The 17,060-nt window shown below is 37.2% G+C and overlaps 2 protein-coding genes across 9 annotated transcripts in view; one reads left to right on the forward strand and one right to left on the reverse strand.

The window, feature by feature from the left end:
* The window catches only part of trmt1 (tRNA methyltransferase 1), a 14,209-nt gene extending 10,896 nt beyond the window's left edge, over nt 1-3,313 (forward strand). For all 8 annotated transcript variants that reach the window (XM_081357543.1, XM_081357546.1, XM_081357545.1 and 5 more), the window contains exon 16: nt 2,960-3,313. In XM_081357543.1, coding sequence (XP_081213669.1) covers nt 2,960-3,031 — 72 coding nt within the window. In that variant the 3' untranslated portion in view covers nt 3,032-3,313. The remainder of the gene's footprint in view (nt 1-2,959) is intronic.
* On the reverse strand, nt 3,271-15,490 carry man2b1 (mannosidase, alpha, class 2B, member 1). Its single transcript, XM_081357541.1, has 22 exons — nt 15,321-15,490; nt 14,682-14,784; nt 14,226-14,399; nt 13,490-13,683; nt 13,271-13,403; nt 12,695-12,840; nt 12,390-12,589; nt 12,179-12,299; nt 12,017-12,095; nt 11,825-11,934; nt 11,482-11,589; nt 10,775-10,891; nt 10,499-10,681; nt 9,343-9,440; nt 8,857-9,099; nt 8,647-8,748; nt 8,234-8,321; nt 7,928-8,008; nt 6,901-7,122; nt 6,671-6,820; nt 3,994-4,090; nt 3,271-3,915 (listed from the first exon to the last, which is right to left on the reverse strand). The coding sequence occupies exons 1-22, from the start codon at nt 15,411-15,413 to the stop codon at nt 3,812-3,814; spliced, it is 2,946 nt and encodes a 981-aa protein (XP_081213667.1). The 5' UTR covers nt 15,414-15,490; the 3' UTR covers nt 3,271-3,811.
* Nucleotides 15,491-17,060: the final 1,570 nt, after the last annotated feature.

The raw sequence follows: 17,060 nt of genomic DNA on the forward strand, positions 1-17,060 counted from the left end.
GGCGTCTGTCGTTGCTAAAGCAACCATCAGCTGCGCTCTGGTTGGTTCTTGTCACGTGACCTACGGTGCGCTTGCGGCATTCTGAAAAGTTGAGAATTTTCTCCACTGCTGGGGACATCGTTAGTGCCAACCGGTCTCGCCTTGCACCAGACAGTGTTGATAGACTCATCTTTTTGCACAAGAATCTCTCAATAGTGGATGAGTAAATAACATTGCACTTTGTATCCTGAATGCAGTATTTTTTTATTATATTATTTTGCTCTGCTTTTTTTATTCAAAGCACAAGCTAATTTATGTTTGTTAAAGGTAAAAGTGCACTTTTTCTTTCACATTGATCACTTCATATACCAGTTATCAAGGTTTGGAATTTGGATCCACTTGAATATTTTGAAGTGTGTTTGTTTACATTTTGTATTTCATATGTGATAGTTGAAGAGCTTGTATTACTTAGTGTTGTTCAGTACAGACTAGAGTGTTAATTTATTCCATACATAGATGTTCTGCCTACTGTGACATTCTGTTTATGCTCATAAGAAAAATAAAACATATTTTTGGGATGAAATGGCAGTCTCTTTCTGCACAAAACATGTACCGAAACCGAACCGAGACCGTGGCCCAAAAACCGAGGTACGGACCGCACCGTGGGCTATCTGTACCGTTGCACCCCTATTGCTTTATTAGCTACTGTATCGTTACCAAATTGGTCAGTGTTTGAGAATTTCAATTGATAAGTGAATTTTTTTTCTTTTTAATTTTCGAATGTATAGAGGACCTATTATGTTTTTTTTACATTTCCAACTTTCTTTAGTGCGTTATGTTGCTGTTTGAGCATGAAAAAGATCTGCAAAGTTACAAAGCACAAAGTCCACTCCAAAGGGAGTTATTCTCTATATCAGTAAGCACTGCTTCTGAACTGATGTCTCCCTGAAACATCTCGATTTGTAGTATTGAGTTTTCTTCTTGGAATGTAAACGTCACAATATTCCTAATTTAAATAATTCCCACCGAAAGCATACGCAAAAAAAAAAAAGCAGGCGAGGCCTTGGTTGAGTTGCGTTAGTTTTGTGTTGAAACTTGCGTTTTTGGTAAAGGATGTGACATTTTCGAAACGCACTCAAAGCAGTTGACCAATCACAACACACTTATTCAGCTGACCAATCAGTGCACATTGCGTTTTTCAGAAGGAGGTAGGGTTGTGCCGATAGACGATAGTATCGTGTATCGACGATAGACAGAGATATCGCCGATGGCAGATGCCTTTGACGATATCAATACGATAACTGGCTCGTTTTCCTATTAATGTATTAAATCATTATTATTATTATGAAGCTAGTATATTTACAATTATATTTGCCTTGCCTAAATTCATAACAATAACCACACTTGCGACATCACATAACCACACATGCGACGTCACCGACGCGCGCGTATGAGGACTCCTCAAAGAAAATATTTTTAAAACAGACTAAAAAAAACTACATCCCACAACGAAATTTAATTGCAAGGTGATCCATTCACAAATTGCCAAGAGTGCTTGTTTTAACAGACGCATCATTCTTATACAGAGCCAAGATGAAGACGCGGCATCGTTGTTCGTCAGTAGCCTATTTTGTTTCCATAGCACATTAACAAAATATTTAATGACAGTAAAAACACTAAAAACAGTACAATTACAAAATATTAATTATAATAATAATATCAATAAAATTATATAGGCCGCCTAGGCCTAATAAAGTTACACGAAGCATCTGTTGAACTCTGCCTGTGAAAATCACAAGCAACTTCGAACTTGTTTAACAAGAAATATTCTTCTATTTTTTTCACTGTCAATAATGTAAGTCCACAAGAGAAATATTAAGCCAGTAAATTAAGATGCTGTAGCCTACCGTTAGGCTATATCCACCGTCGTCTCTGAGAGAACGCGCCGTTAATGCAGTGAAAGCGCAGTCCGTTTCTGCTTTCACTTTCAGGGAATGAGCGCGTTTACATGCACGTTATTAACTCGATTATGCTGAATAAACTGACAATGCATGTGGTCATGTAAACGGATTAACCCATTTTCCTTTATCAGAGTCAAGTCATAAGTAAGTAGGCTACCGATCGACTTTTAGATTTTTGCCTCTGATTTCTCCCGGCATTTAAAACCCGCGCTATTTGGGCTTATTGAAGTGCGGTGCGCATAAGTGAAGTGCATCCAGACAGAGGAGGACATATCGCAGACTCCGACTCTTTCTTGACCCAATGAATTAAAACGTGTTTTCATGATCTCGTGCAGAAGCAGCCTACAGTCAAAATGCTGCATCTGTAACGGCATGAGAGGATAATGTGTGTCCGTAAATTTCCCGCTGACATGTTGAAATATACAAGAATGGTCAGATACAAGAATGATTAGGATCTTTTTTTTTTTTTTTTTACCTCACTATACCAGGAAATAACCTGATTTAGCCTATTAATAAACACTCCACCTTTGCTAGCAAAATAGAAAAAGATTCTCATTTAAAACGTAGTAATAAAACAAGCAAATTGATGAGTAAATAAGCAAGTTAATAATCAAATAAGTAAGCCCCGCCCCCCTCGCGATAATATCGTGTATCGCCGATCTCACAGGCTGACGATAGGACGATATGAAAATGGAGCATATCGCGCAACCCTAGAAGGAGGGGCTGCAACAATGTAAAAATCTGTTTTTTGAACATTCAAGCATGAAAACCTATTCTAGTAGAACCCAAAAACAAAATCAAGACATTGTAAAAGGGCCTGTTTAAGTCCAAAAATTATCCGACTCTTTTTCCAGGATGTGTGATAAATGATTTAACGTATAAGTGAGATTTTAAAAAGTTATTTTTTAAGATTTAGTAGTCAAAGAGTTAAAAATAAACCACTCGTATAACCAAGAATTCATACATATTAAATCACAGTAGCTCTCTTTACCTAAAAATGCTATTCTTTCTTTTTTTAGGGAACATGTACACATGGAGACAAATGCTGCTATTCACATGAGCAAGAAACCAACGAGGACAAGATGGACTAATTGGTTTTCTCACTACGGGATGTACATCACACAGCTGTGACAGCTAGTTAAAGACTGAGACTTTATGACTTGCAAATTACTTTTCTCTTATAGCTGTCTGAATGTCTGCACTTCTGTTCACAAGGTCTGTACAGATTTGGACCTAAAGCTTGTTTTATGTTAATTGGATTTGTGCAAGGCAAGTTTAATTTACCTGGTAGCCCACGAGTAAGGGAATAAGTGGGACACATTTTATTATTGGAAATAGTTTTATTTTCACCTGGCAAATAAATATCAAGTGAACGTGTGTTTTTGTAATGTATTCAGCATGAGCAGTACGCATCACGTATCATTTAAAAACGTTTTTATTTTTATTTCTGGTCATTATATTTATGCCACAGTTCATTCATTAATAATGTAATTTTTGTATGAAAGGCACAGTAGAAAAATACAATCAAAATTATTGCACAAATGAATTTAAGGAGATGTGTCTTCAACACAGAAGAAATACGATGCTGATTTGGCCAAGACAGCTCATGTAGAAGAAACCTGAATTTAATACTTAGAGTTCTTATAGATCATATACATCTTTATGAACATGTGGCACAGTGCAGTTTGAAGAATGCATTCTTTGAACATTGAAAACAGAAAAAAGAAATTTTGTTCCCTGGATTATGCAACTGAAGTACACAGAAAAATCCTCAAACATATGCCATGTAGTTCAGATCTGAATCAGTCGCAGGCAGGGTTTAGATACTGCAATTCTACACTCTGATTGGCTCTTACAGTGATCTGTCAGTTCTACAGCAGTCGTACCCGTAACAGAAAGGTGCGGATCTCCATTGGGTTTAGTGTCACTTCCCATGGTGAGGGGTCTCTGACACTGAGGGGCTTTGATTTCTTTTCTGGAAGGTAAAATTTTAACAATTGAGCATTCAGATATAATTAGAGTAAATAACAATTGTTCCCAGAGTAATTGTTACCTGTGTTCCACCGCAGGCGGTTCATGTCATCTTTCCATTGATTCGCCCCTAGACTCATCTCAGACGCTCCGAGCACCTCGAGAGTAGAAAACAGCTTCTGCACAGACGAAAACAGAAACATCAGTATTAAAATGATTAATTATCTGTTTTTTTGTTTTATTTTATTACTATAAGAATCTATAAGGCCTTCAAGATTGAACTGACTATGCTTACAATAGGTATAGCACGACTTCAAGTGCCTTACTGCTTCTTATAAAATGATTAATAAATATAAAAACATTTGTGAAAATGAAACGCTTTTCATCGACTGTGATGACACAGTTATGAACATCATAAATCTAGCAAAGGTTTATATATATGTTTATGATATATATTTATTTTTAAAGAAAAAAAGTGTATATATATATATATATATACACTGCTCAAAAAAATAAAGGGAACACTTTTTATTCAGAGAATAGCATCAAGTCAGTTAGACTCCTGGGATATTGATCTGGTCAGTTAAGTAACAGAGGGGGTTGGTAATCAGTTTCAGCTGCTTTAGTGTTAATGACATTAACAGCAGGTGCACTAGATGGGCAACAGTAAGACAACCCCCAAAACAGGAATGGTTTTACAGGTGGAGGCCACTGACATTTTTTCCCTACTCATCTTTTCGGACTGTTTTGTCCAGTTTTGCATTTGGCTAGGGTCAGTGTCACTACTGGTAGCATGAGGCGATACCTGGACCCTACAGAGGTTACGCAGGCAGTCCAGCTCCTTCAGGATGGCTCATCAATACGTGCCATTGCCAGAAGGTTTGCTGTGTCTCCCAGCACAGTCTCAAGAGCATGGAGGAGATTCCAGGAAGACAGACAGCTACTCTAGGAGAGCTGGACAGGGCTGTAGAAGGTCCTTAACCCATCAGCAGGACCAGTATCTGCTCCTTTGTGCCAGGAGGAACATGATGAGCACTGCCAGAGCCCTACAAAATGACCTCCAGCAGGCCACTGGTGTGAATGTCTCTGACCAAACAATCAGAAACAGACTTCATGAGGGTGGCCTGAGGGCCCGACGTCCTCTAGTGGGCCCTGTGCTCACTGCCCAGCACCAGGGAGCTCGATTGGCATTTCCCATTGAACACCAGAATTGGCAGGTCCGCCACTGGTGCCCTGTGGTTTTCACAAATGAGAGCAGGTTCACCCTGAGCACGTGACAGACAGGAAAAGGTCTGGAGAAGCCGTGGAGAATGTTATGCTGCCTGTAACATCGTTCAGCATGACCGGTTTGGTGGTGGGTCAGTGATGGTCTGGGGAGGCATATCCATGGATGGACGCACAGACCTCTGCAGGCTAGACAATGGCACCCTGACTGCCATTAGGTATCGGGATGAAATCCTTGGATCCATTGTCAGACCCTATGCTGGTGCAGTGGGTCCTGGGTTCCTCCTGGTGCACAACAATGCCTGGCCTCATGTGGCGAGAGCATGCAGGCAGTTCCTGGAGGATGAAGGAATGATACCATTGAAGGGCCACCACGCTCACCTGACCTACATCCAATAGAACACCTCTGGGACATTGTGTTTCGGTCCATCTGACATCACCTGTTTGCACCTCAGACTGTGCAGGAGCTCAGTGATGCGCTGGTCCAGATCTGGGAGGAAATACCCCAGGACACCATCCATCGTCTCATTAGGAGCATGCCCCAACGTTGTCAGGCATGCATACAAGCACGTGGGGGCCATACAAACTACTGAGTACCATTTTGAGTTGCTGCAATGAAATTTCAGCAAAATGGACAAGCCTGCTGCATCATTTTTTCACTTAGATTTCCGGGGTGTCTTTGAATTCAATCCTCTGTAGGTTGATCATTTTCATTTCCATCAAACGATGTGGCATCCTTTCGTTCATAACACATTACCCAGTCCATATTAGTATAGGTATCCAGCATGATATTTTTCCCCATTGAGATCTGATGTGTTTTCAAAGTGTTCCTTTAATTTTTTTGAGCAGTGTATACACACACACACACACACACACACTTTTTCCTTTTATTTTATGTACATTTATAAGACAATACTTTGTGTTTTATTACCTTGGCATTAAATAACAGAAAACTGGTTAATGCTGCTTAGTGGGTGTTTCTGAAACCATGGCGAAGGCAGTGATGGAAAATATGACATATTTCTCTCTTCTGACCAAATGGGAATGCAAAATTATATTTGTTGTAGTTTCGGTTCACCGCTATAGGGTCCACTGGATGAGAATTATTATTATTATTATTTTTTTAAAGAAATGGCAATTCTTAATAATGAAAATTCTTAATAATGAAAATCATGAACATGCTTCACGTTCTCTGTGAAACACAATCAGTGTTTGACTACAGCGGGATTTACTGGAAGTGTGTAGGTGGGGGAAAAAAATTTGTCTAATTATTCCCAGCGCTTGCATTATGTCTTTTAAAGCACTTGCATTGCATTACTGAAGATAAAAGCTTTCAGTTCATCAAAGAGCCCAAGCTAAAAGATTAGTCAAGTTTAGTGCAGTGCCAAATGCATAAGATCATTTAAATAGTTAGAACATCTTGCATGGCACCAGAACTATTTTGGATGTTTGTTGTCTATGAAACACAATCAGTGTTTAACTACAGCGGGATTTACTGGAAGTGGGTAGCTGGGGATGAAAAATTTGATTGTTACCTGTAAATTGACCGTAACGGGTTGTGAGTGTGTTTTACTCTCTTTGGCCTGGTACTGATGTTCCAGCCTAATGAGAACTGAGTCTTTATCCCACTGAGACAGTGTCAGCAGGTGAACAGCAGGGGGCAGAGCGGCCTGAAGCCCAGAGAACTATGGGAGAGAGAATGAAAGAGTTCAAGCTTATAATAAGGAACCAGTTCAGTTCATCCATCCACCGATCCTCTACAAACCTCCAGTTTAGTGTTGGCGGGAGGTGTGCCGTCCTGGAAGGAGAGCAGGGGTTGGAGCACCATGCCCTGTGCGAGGGGTCTGTGGACATCTGCGGCCGTGTCTGGGGGAGTGAGGGTCAGCAGCAGACGCCCTCGAGCAACTAAACCATGAAAAAACTCTCCTGGTTCAGAGAGAGGCTCTCCCACCCCCCTAAAATCATCATACAGCAGTCTTCTGTGCAGCTGAGAGAGAGTTTGATTAGCTGTCAGCATATAGAAACTATGAAAGCTTGTTTCCATAAAGGAAAAGTGTGACTTTATTTCTCACTTTATAACTCGTAGTTGCAAGGTTATATAACGGGATTCTGAGAAAAAAAGTCTGAATTGTGAGATGTAAACTCGCAATTGCACAAAACAAATCTGAACTGTGGGATAAGAAGTCGCAGTTAGATTTTTATTTTTTATTCAGTGTCGGAAACAAGCAATAAGAGACCATCTCATAAATAATTATTATTATAATAAACTTTATTTGTATATAGCACCATAAAAGAAGATTTTGGAGGCACTTTACATAAGAAAATAATAATTTATAATATAAATGCATATTCCTATATATATATATATATATATATATATATATATTAGGAATATGCAGTTATAAATAATATTTAATTTATATAAATATAATTAAAAAGCATGTATATAAAAATAAAACTAATAAAAGAGAATGCAAAACAAAAACTAAATTAAAACCTTTCCTAAAATAAAAATAATTTGTAAAGTCTTGTTTATAAACATTTACTTGAAAGTTTGTGATAGGTGGAGAGAGAAATATTGAAGGGAAAAAAAAGTAATCCTAATTTGAAATTACACTAATTTATGTTTATTTATTTTTCATTTTTAACTTATTTTAGATTTTGTTCTCCTTGTTCAAGTTTCATTTTCTAAAAATACACAGTAACTTCTGTATTAAAGCCAGAAAAGCATTTTTAAACGGAAGTGAACGGAGAGATTTTGACAGAGAGAAGGGAAGATCATTTTACTTTACCATGATTTCCAGCGAGCCGTTATAGATGCTGCTGGCCCCTTGAGAGCGATCAGTCACAACTGTTAACTGCCGCTTGTCATCCTAAATCCACACACACACACACATATATTACATTTCTTGACATGTTAGGGCAGCTTAAGGCTATTTATGACAATCTGAGTGACAACAGAAAGCGAGGATGAAGACATGGAAATATAAAAAGACAAAAAATTATATGTTATACATTATACAAACAAATCAATAAAATTATAAACAGGATTTAAAAGAAAATAAGGAAGCTGACATGATTGGCTGCAGGACACTTGCCTTGATGTAAGCGCGTGAGTTGATTGGATAGTAGTTTCCAGCAACTGTCTCTGTCTGCTTCAAATCCCAAGTGGGCCGATAATCTTTCCTACAATGACAAAACCACTCCTAAGATTATTTACAGTTGTGCTGCTTCATACTCTTGTAGAAGGGATTTATTTTAAATAGAAATCTTTTGAAATATTATAAAGGTCTTCAGTCACTTTGATCAATTTATGCATCCTTGAGAATTTCATTTAAAAAAAAAAAATCTCATTGACCCTAAACATTTAAACAATAGCGCACATGACAAACAACACAGCAATTAAAAGAAACTTTCTACAGCAATTTAAGCAAATTGTGATATTCTACTTCTGTCATGTCTCTTTTCTTTCTTCAGTTTTCCATTTCAATCATTTCTTTAATCTCCTCACCGTCGCTCTAAAACCTCTCTGCCATTAGAATCAGTGTAGAAATATCCAGAGGACTCGATATCAGTGTCCAAACGAGTGATCACTTCTTTCCCTAAACCATCCCTGTAAAGAGAAAGAGAGCTGATATTCAGAGAAAATGCCTTAACTTTCATTTTCGCAGGAAATCCTTGATCTAGAGAACTGTGTGTATGCGTGTGTACGTTGACTCACGCGACAGGCACGGGTCCCACGGTCCACTCCAGCTCCAGTTCCCTGCGGTCCTTGTACAAACGGACAACCTGAGACACCCACGGGCTGAACCACTGCGTCACCTCTTGAACTGCGCTGGACACCGTAACCATCTGTATTTCAGCAGTATTGTTAACGATGAAGGGGTCTGATGAATTTGGTCTGAAGATGTAAGCCCCGGACGGCTGCCTGCTCTCCTTGTTATTCCCAGCGCTTGCATTATACCTGTAAGTATACAAATATGGTGATTCACTTTTTTATACTATCAAACACGACAAGGAAACATTCAATGCAGATTCACAAGCAAAATGTACAGTACTGAATCATTACCATACTCACGTTTAATTGTATTTGCTTGTACTCCACGGTAATTCAAAAAATAATATAGTATTAGAATGGTACATATCCAAAAAACAAGGTAATGCTAAATTGTAGGGAGAGACTGATTCTGAATCAGCCTAAACTGACCAGTAGAAGTTCTGAGTGAGTCGAATGGTTTGCTGTGTTTCCAGGTTTGTCAGGCTGCTTAACAGACCTGTGGTGTCATCAAAGGTCACCTTTAAGAACTAAAACACATACAGAAGAATAGATTTATTATTTATGCTAATTGAAACATGATGCAGTTTTAGTGTAATTTAACACTGGTCAGCCTCACAAGTTTTCCGCGATTCTGCCAGTGAAACACAACAAAAAAGCATCCTGCATGTGTAAAAGTTGTGTGTCAGAATTTAGTACTCCAAAAAAACAAAAACAAAAGATTTCTGCATAATGTGGAAATGTGGAATCCTAATGATAAAAAACAATAAATTCATCACCACAAAATAAGTCATTTTGATTGCAATAAATAAATGTGTGAAATCCTGGTGGGACTGACTAGTAGATTTTGAGTTGTTTGTTGCATCAGAATTACTACTTACTTTATTAAATAGTAATGACTATTTATTTATTTATTTTTATTATATAATTTATAATTATATAATAAAATTATATATAAAATAAAATTATTTTCTTATAATTTATTTATTTACCATTACTCTTTCACCCTAAAAGTTCAATATATTTTGCTACTGTACCTTTAAGTCATGTAAAAATCTTTTATTGTACTTTCGGTTCTATGAAAACATGCAAATGACATTTGTTTTCATTTAGCTAACCTTTGCATGTGAAAACCACCAGTCAAGTTCACCTAAGGTAATTCATCATGGCGTACAAGTTGATAAATACAAAACGTGTTCTAGATAAAGATGCAGTATTAGATGCTAAAAAAAATAGATCTGAGTTTCATATACTATTGTTCAAAAGTTTGGGGTCAGTAAATATTTTTTGAAAGAAATTAATACAAATTAACTAAATTGATCAAAAGTGACATCAAAGAATAAAACTAAATATCCACCACAATATTAAGCAGCACAACTGTTTTCCACATTGATATAATAATAAATGTTTCTTGAGCCGCAAATAATCATATTAGAATGATTTCTGAAGGATCATGTGACACTGAAGACTGGAGTAAGGATGCTGAAAATGTCACATTTAAAATATATTAAAATAGGAAAGTTATTATAAATTGATATAATAGTAAAGATTTTAAATGGATGGTTTCCACTTATACTGCTCCGTTTACCTTGTTCTGAATGGAGCGAGGGGCTGTCGGTTTAAAACTGGATGCTGGAGGCTCATCCTGAACCATGGAAATGACGTACGTACTGTAGCCAAGAGGAGGAGCTTCAACCTGGAAAACCAGCTCACCTTTAGCCCAACCCCTGTTCCGTCTAACTTCCTGTGTGGACTTGGACAGTGGGACCACCTGACCGATAGCAAGAGAAGTGGAAATATTATTGATTTCATTTCATAAATGTAACACATACGATTCGTAATTCATGCAAACACAGTTTCCAACCTGACTGTCCACTGCTTTTCCATTTGCATCAGTAACACTGTACACTGAACCATTGACAGGCAAACGAACAGGCCAGCTTACAGTCCTGCCCAGAGGATTGTACACATTCATAGAGAACTGAGAAAGATTAAGAAAAAGAATGATCAGAATTCAATAGTGAATGTGCTTTTTATTGTATGCATTTATTTACTGAAATCTGTGTATTAGAGCTACACGATTCGGGATAAATTGAGAATCACGATGCTCGCACAAAACAACTAAACAAAATAACGTAATTTATTAGAGGTTCTGACTAAATGTTAATTGCTGCAGTCTATTTAAAATGTTTAATTAATCAGAATTATTTAAAATGAATCAGCATTTTTGAATGAATCTCTTGAATGAATGATTCAATGACAAAAACCGGTAATTTTTTTTAATAGTCACTTGTCGCCACCTAGTGGTGAAACAATGTAATCAATATAATCGTTACTTGAAGTGCCAAGTTACTTTCAAATCAAAAGGTGATTATTTTGATCACTACCATAGACATCCGTTTTAATATCCAACCTTTTTAATATCCGATTTTAATGTTCCAGTGTGATTTTGTCAAAGGCTTAATAGGCACAGGTGAAATCATTGTCATTTAAAAATGAGATTGCATGGATATTTGAATCGAGATCGCGATCTTTTAACGATTAATCGTGCAGCTCTACTGTGTATCGTACCTTATGGCTGCTTTCTGTGAGAGGACACACACTTATGTTGAGATTCTCACAGAACACACGCAGAGCTTCAGAACCACTGAGAACAGCCAGAGAATTAAAAACCAGCACCTACAACAAGAAAGGGAGAGTGGCAAAATATTTGTTTTGCAATATCGTTGTTTTATTTGTATATTTAGACAGTGGGGAAACAGATTTAATTCTAACAGCACACCTCTGCATAATAAGCCATATTAATAATATGGCTTATTATGCAGAGGTGTGCTGTTATATAATATGATATTATATGTAGCAAGCACCACTAATGGATGATGCTTAGTTAGGTTGAAATATTTTATCTTTGTACCTCACAATGTTCCCAGCCTGTAGCCAGTCTCCTGGCGTAGTCGTTTGCCACATGCTGTTTCTCTGTCCCAGACACAGCATCATGATGTTGGGCCACACCCATAGCCCTCTCTGATCAAAAGGATAAGATTTCAAACAGACCAAGTGATTAAAGCCAACATAAGTGATTTATTTACAACAGATGTAGACTTACTCATAGTATCACTGTCCCCTTCACCAAAAGGACCCGATGTGGACTTGGGCCCGCCGAGCACCTCCAACTGGTTGCATGTCTAGAAGGACAAAACCAGACATTACGGATTAAAGAAATGTTTTGTTTTTTTTTTATTTCAGAGAGGAAGGTTGTGGGTCTCACCTGTAGTCGGCTGTTGCTCTGTCTCTCATATAACTTCAGTGCTGGCCGGCTGGTAAAATAACCAGTCCAGAAATCATGAGCATCATCAGCATAGGGGAAAAAATCATCGGTCTTCAGGGGCCTATGATAAACAGCCAAGACCGGAAAATGTCACAAGGAACATTTGAGAGGTATCCTCTTCTAAATGTATTATCTATATATGCACACTAACCAGGTGAGGTTGGCTAGGTTGAGTTCCTGCAGGTAGCAGGACGGTGTAGAATAAAGCACATTCACCATGCTCCCTTTAGCTTGCAGGGCATTTACATACTTGATCAGCTTATCCATGTTCTTGTACCAGAGATTGGCGTTCTCATACTGGAAGTCTGAACCCATGGTCATGATGATGTGGTTTGTCTTATAAAAGGCAGCCTGGGAAATAAAAAAAATTTGATGGCACACCCATGCTAACCACAGACGGGTGAACTTCACATATAATTGACTAGACTGAGCATTGCTGCAATGCTGTTTACTTACCTGCTTATAGGATGCATTGAGAAAGTTGCCTACTATCTCATCCACATTGTAGTCCTCAAGGTCTGGGTCGTCTCTTATGGGAGCATCATCACAAGACTGGTCCCAGCAGAAGCCCTCAGGAGGGTTATAGCCATTTGGGAGAACGCCTTTAGAGATGAAACTTGTCTGAACTAATATTCACACTTGCACACAGGACGAGGCCGAGGGCCTTGACATTAACTTTTTTGCTCTCCAGCCACTTTGGCTAGTGGTTTTTCAAAGTTACTAGCCACTCAGCATTTTCACTGGCCACAATTTTGACATCAATACCATGGGGAAAAACTGCCATATAGATATTTTTAATATCCGTTTACCTTCACTTAAAACATAACTGACTGTATTTAAGTGAATAGTCACCAAGACCAGCATTTTGACATTATTTTGTGTGTATCTGACTGTTTAAGCGCAATAAGCAGCAAAAAATAAAAAAATATATAGTTATATATATAAAGATCTATATCATGCACTATGGGAGAATTAAAAAAACTGAATTTGGATTATTAGACAGTATAAAACAGCATGTTTATAGATTAGTACCTGTGAAGAGATCAGCGAGCGGTGGCATCAGGCTTTCACTGGCCCTCCAGAGCATTTCCATCTCTTTGGTCTTCATCCTGCGAGCTTTGTCCTGGTAGTCCAAACGGCCAAAGAAGAAACCGTCATAGCCCATCTATAAAAATAAAAAAAGGAAGAACCATCAGCACCACTATACCACAAACTGACCATTCATAATCTCATATAATGTGCTATGATTACCTGAGCAAAGATGGAGGCATGTTCTCTGGCGTGTCCGAACGGGTCGATGTGCCAGGCCACCCGGGGACGCCCGCACTCGCCGAAGGTGTCATTCAGGAAACGCAGCCCCAAAGTCATCTGATCTATGACAGCGCTATAGTGCGTGGTGGCCTCATCGCTCATGCACCAGCCGCCGTTTATGAACTCAAGACGACCTACGGAAAAAGAAAGAAATGTATAGAATTCATGACATTTGTGAAAAATATTTTTTGCTTTGAATAAAATATTTTTTTGGAAAAGATTCAGGGTGTGAGGAAAGTATTTTAGTACTTTTTACATCATTTTAGCATTTTTAAAAACAACGCTTTTGTAAAAAAGTGTTTTATTAATCTTTTCTTTATTATTTTTTATCATTTTTATCATCTCAGACATGCTTAAATATGGAAAATAATTATAAATATTCAGGAAGTAAGGAAAGTATTTTAGGACTTTATACATCATTTTACATTTTAGCACCTTTACATGCAATGTTTTTATTAAAATGTGTTTTATTAATCTTTTCTTAATTATTTTTATCATCTCAGACATCCTTAAATATGGAAAATAATTATAAAGATTCAGGGTGTAAGGAAAGTGTATTAGTAATTTTAATACTGTTAACTTTACATTTTTAGCATAATAAAAAAAAAAAATAATAATTATATATATCCTCAGGAATATCCACAGTCACTGACCCCAAAACAAATACCCTCCTCACCCTCATTGACAAGCTGAGTCACAATTCGGCGTGTGTTCTGGCTCTGTTGCCTCCACCAGCGGTAAAAGAAGGCCGTCTCTACATAGATGAAACGTCGGGCTGGATCCTTCTGTAGCTGGTCTATCACAGAGTCCAGAATATACTGAACACCTGCATGCTGGATGTTGTTTCGGTCTGAAAAATTGCAAAGATTGGAATAAAAACACAGAGGTTTGTGGTTTATTTGCATGCTTGAATAAGCCTGACACCAACAAAATTGCATTGTGTATTATGGTGTGAGGTTAAACATTACATCTCCACTGCGTTGCCATATCATATGACAAGCAGCACACAAATCATGTGCAGAATATGGACTGTCATGTGCAGAATATGGACTGTCACATGAAGAATGTAATCTACTACCATATCAATGCATGTTTGCGAACAATAAAACACTTGACATGAACAGAACTTCACCTCCATAGTAGTACTGATCCACAGTCTTGAGCCAACCAACATCATCATGTGTGTGAGGAACCAGGTGGACGTTCAGCATGGAAGGCTTTGTGGCTGGACATGACTGAAAAGATCCAACAAGGTCATCAACAGTGAAAACATACAAAAACAGTTCACATAAAATATTCACTTCCTCATTCTACAATCGTTTCCTTTATACTTTACTGGGAAATAAAGCTCCTGTATTCAAAATTGATCTGACAAAATTGCAAAAACTGTGTCAAGTGATATTTTAAACTACACCGAAAAAATTAAATTAAATAAAAATTAGTCCATAAACAAAATAAATGTATTGGTTGGTGCACGACATCAGTCCCGACCCTTACAGAAACGTATTGTGGTGGTACCATGCACTGTACATGTTCCAAAACATGGTATTTTCAAGGTACATGACCCAAACACCATGTAATTATCGTGACTTCATGTCCCAAAAAACAAAAAAAACGAATGTCCAAAATAATTACTACTAAGGTATTTTTGTTCTTTGTATATTTCCCTCAGTGGCAACTTAAGTTTTTCCATTTAACAGTTACTCAAATCTCCCCTAAGGATCCTACAAGGAAAAACTTCAGAAAATTCACCCAGTAAGCCAAAACTCACCTTATAACCGCAGATGGAGTTTCGACCCGTGGGTAGAGAAAACACAAGACAGAAAAACAGCTGGAGCAGAAAACTGATGTGCAGCGCAGCCATGTTGAAAATGAAACTACTATCATATGACAGCCGAATTTGTGTTGTTATGTCATGTGACTTCTGCTTCGCTTACAAATAAACAAAATAAAAGTCATTAAATAGAAGTCTTTGGTCAGATCATCTACAAAAATACAGTACTAACAAAATTAAAGGAATTATAATATAATCTAATCTAATATAATATAATATAATATAATATAATATAATATAATATAATATAATATAATATAATATAATATAATATAATATAATATAATTGATATAATATAATAAAATATTTGAATTATTATGAAATAGAGTATACTATGATATTCCAACATAAAAAAAATAAAACTTGATGAATTACCATTTGAGTAGTTATTGTGTGAAAATAATTTAGATGTTTCAAAATATATTACTATCCATATATATATATATATATATATATATATATATATATATATATATATATTTATTTATTTATTATATTTGATTTATAAATTTTATATTAAATTTATTTATATATATATATATACATATACATTACATTGCTTCAGTCAATATCCTGCTCACAAAGTGTTGTTTTTGCTATCAAAATGATCTGTGTTTTTTAGAGGTGGACAACGTACGCAACTTCCTTACTTAAAGCTACACTGTGTAATTTTTTAAGTTGATTCTTAGCAAAAAACACTTTGTTCTTTCAAAAGTATATGTGCTCATTAATGTGTAATCACTTCAACCAACTAATCAAGTATTCTCGTAAGTGTAGAATCTGCCATTTAGAATACGAGCAAGCCGCTCGAATGGCGGCAGCCATGTTGCGCCTCCATCTTGAAAATATATTCGCCAAAGAGGGACATACCTGGAAATTTAAGCTTCGCCTGTCGCGTTTTGACACTCAGTGGCACCGTGACGAATGCGAGGGGGAGATTACCATAGGGAGATTACTCGCGACTGCCGGCAGATTTGAAATAATACGGCCACCGTAGGAGTTAAAACGCCCTCGGAATGGGAGGGGCTAGAAAGTAATATTCAGTTGGTAGTCATAAACAATTTCACCGCTAGATGGGAGTAAATCCTACACAGTGTAGCTTTAAGTAAAAGTACAGAAGTAGACCTTTTTAAAAGTACTTAAGTATCAGAAGTAAAAAGTAAATGTCAATACATTGTTTTATTATTGTTGCATTGTTGTATGTAATACTTACAGTACCGTGTGCCTCTGAATCTATGCCTGCCTACCCTCATATCAATATCAAATTTAATTCTAGAAAACAGTTCCAGATTGAATATGAGACTGAATAAGTGCACTCAATAACGTCCACAATGGTTTAGGACACCCAAATGGCCGTTCCCTCAAAGATTTTGGCTTTTGGTTTGAATATGTTACCCTTATGTTATCTATAAGCTAGTGTACTCCAAAACAATGACAAAATTTGCATTTAGAAGAACAAACCCAACGTTGAAAATGATATCAGGTTGATGTAAGAATCCAACATCAGATTGACGTTGATCTCCAACGTTGGACAGACGTTGTATTGTGGTTGAAAATGAAAATCAGGTTGAGGTCAGAAACCAACATCAGTCGGGTTCTAATATCATTTTGATGTCGGGTTTCGACGTCAATCCGACTTTCATTTCCAACCAAAATCATCCCCTGACGGACGTTAC

This window comes from Scardinius erythrophthalmus, assembly GCF_964197995.2.
Source record: "Scardinius erythrophthalmus genome assembly, chromosome: 25".
Taxonomy (NCBI): Eukaryota; Metazoa; Chordata; class Actinopteri; order Cypriniformes; family Leuciscidae; genus Scardinius; species Scardinius erythrophthalmus.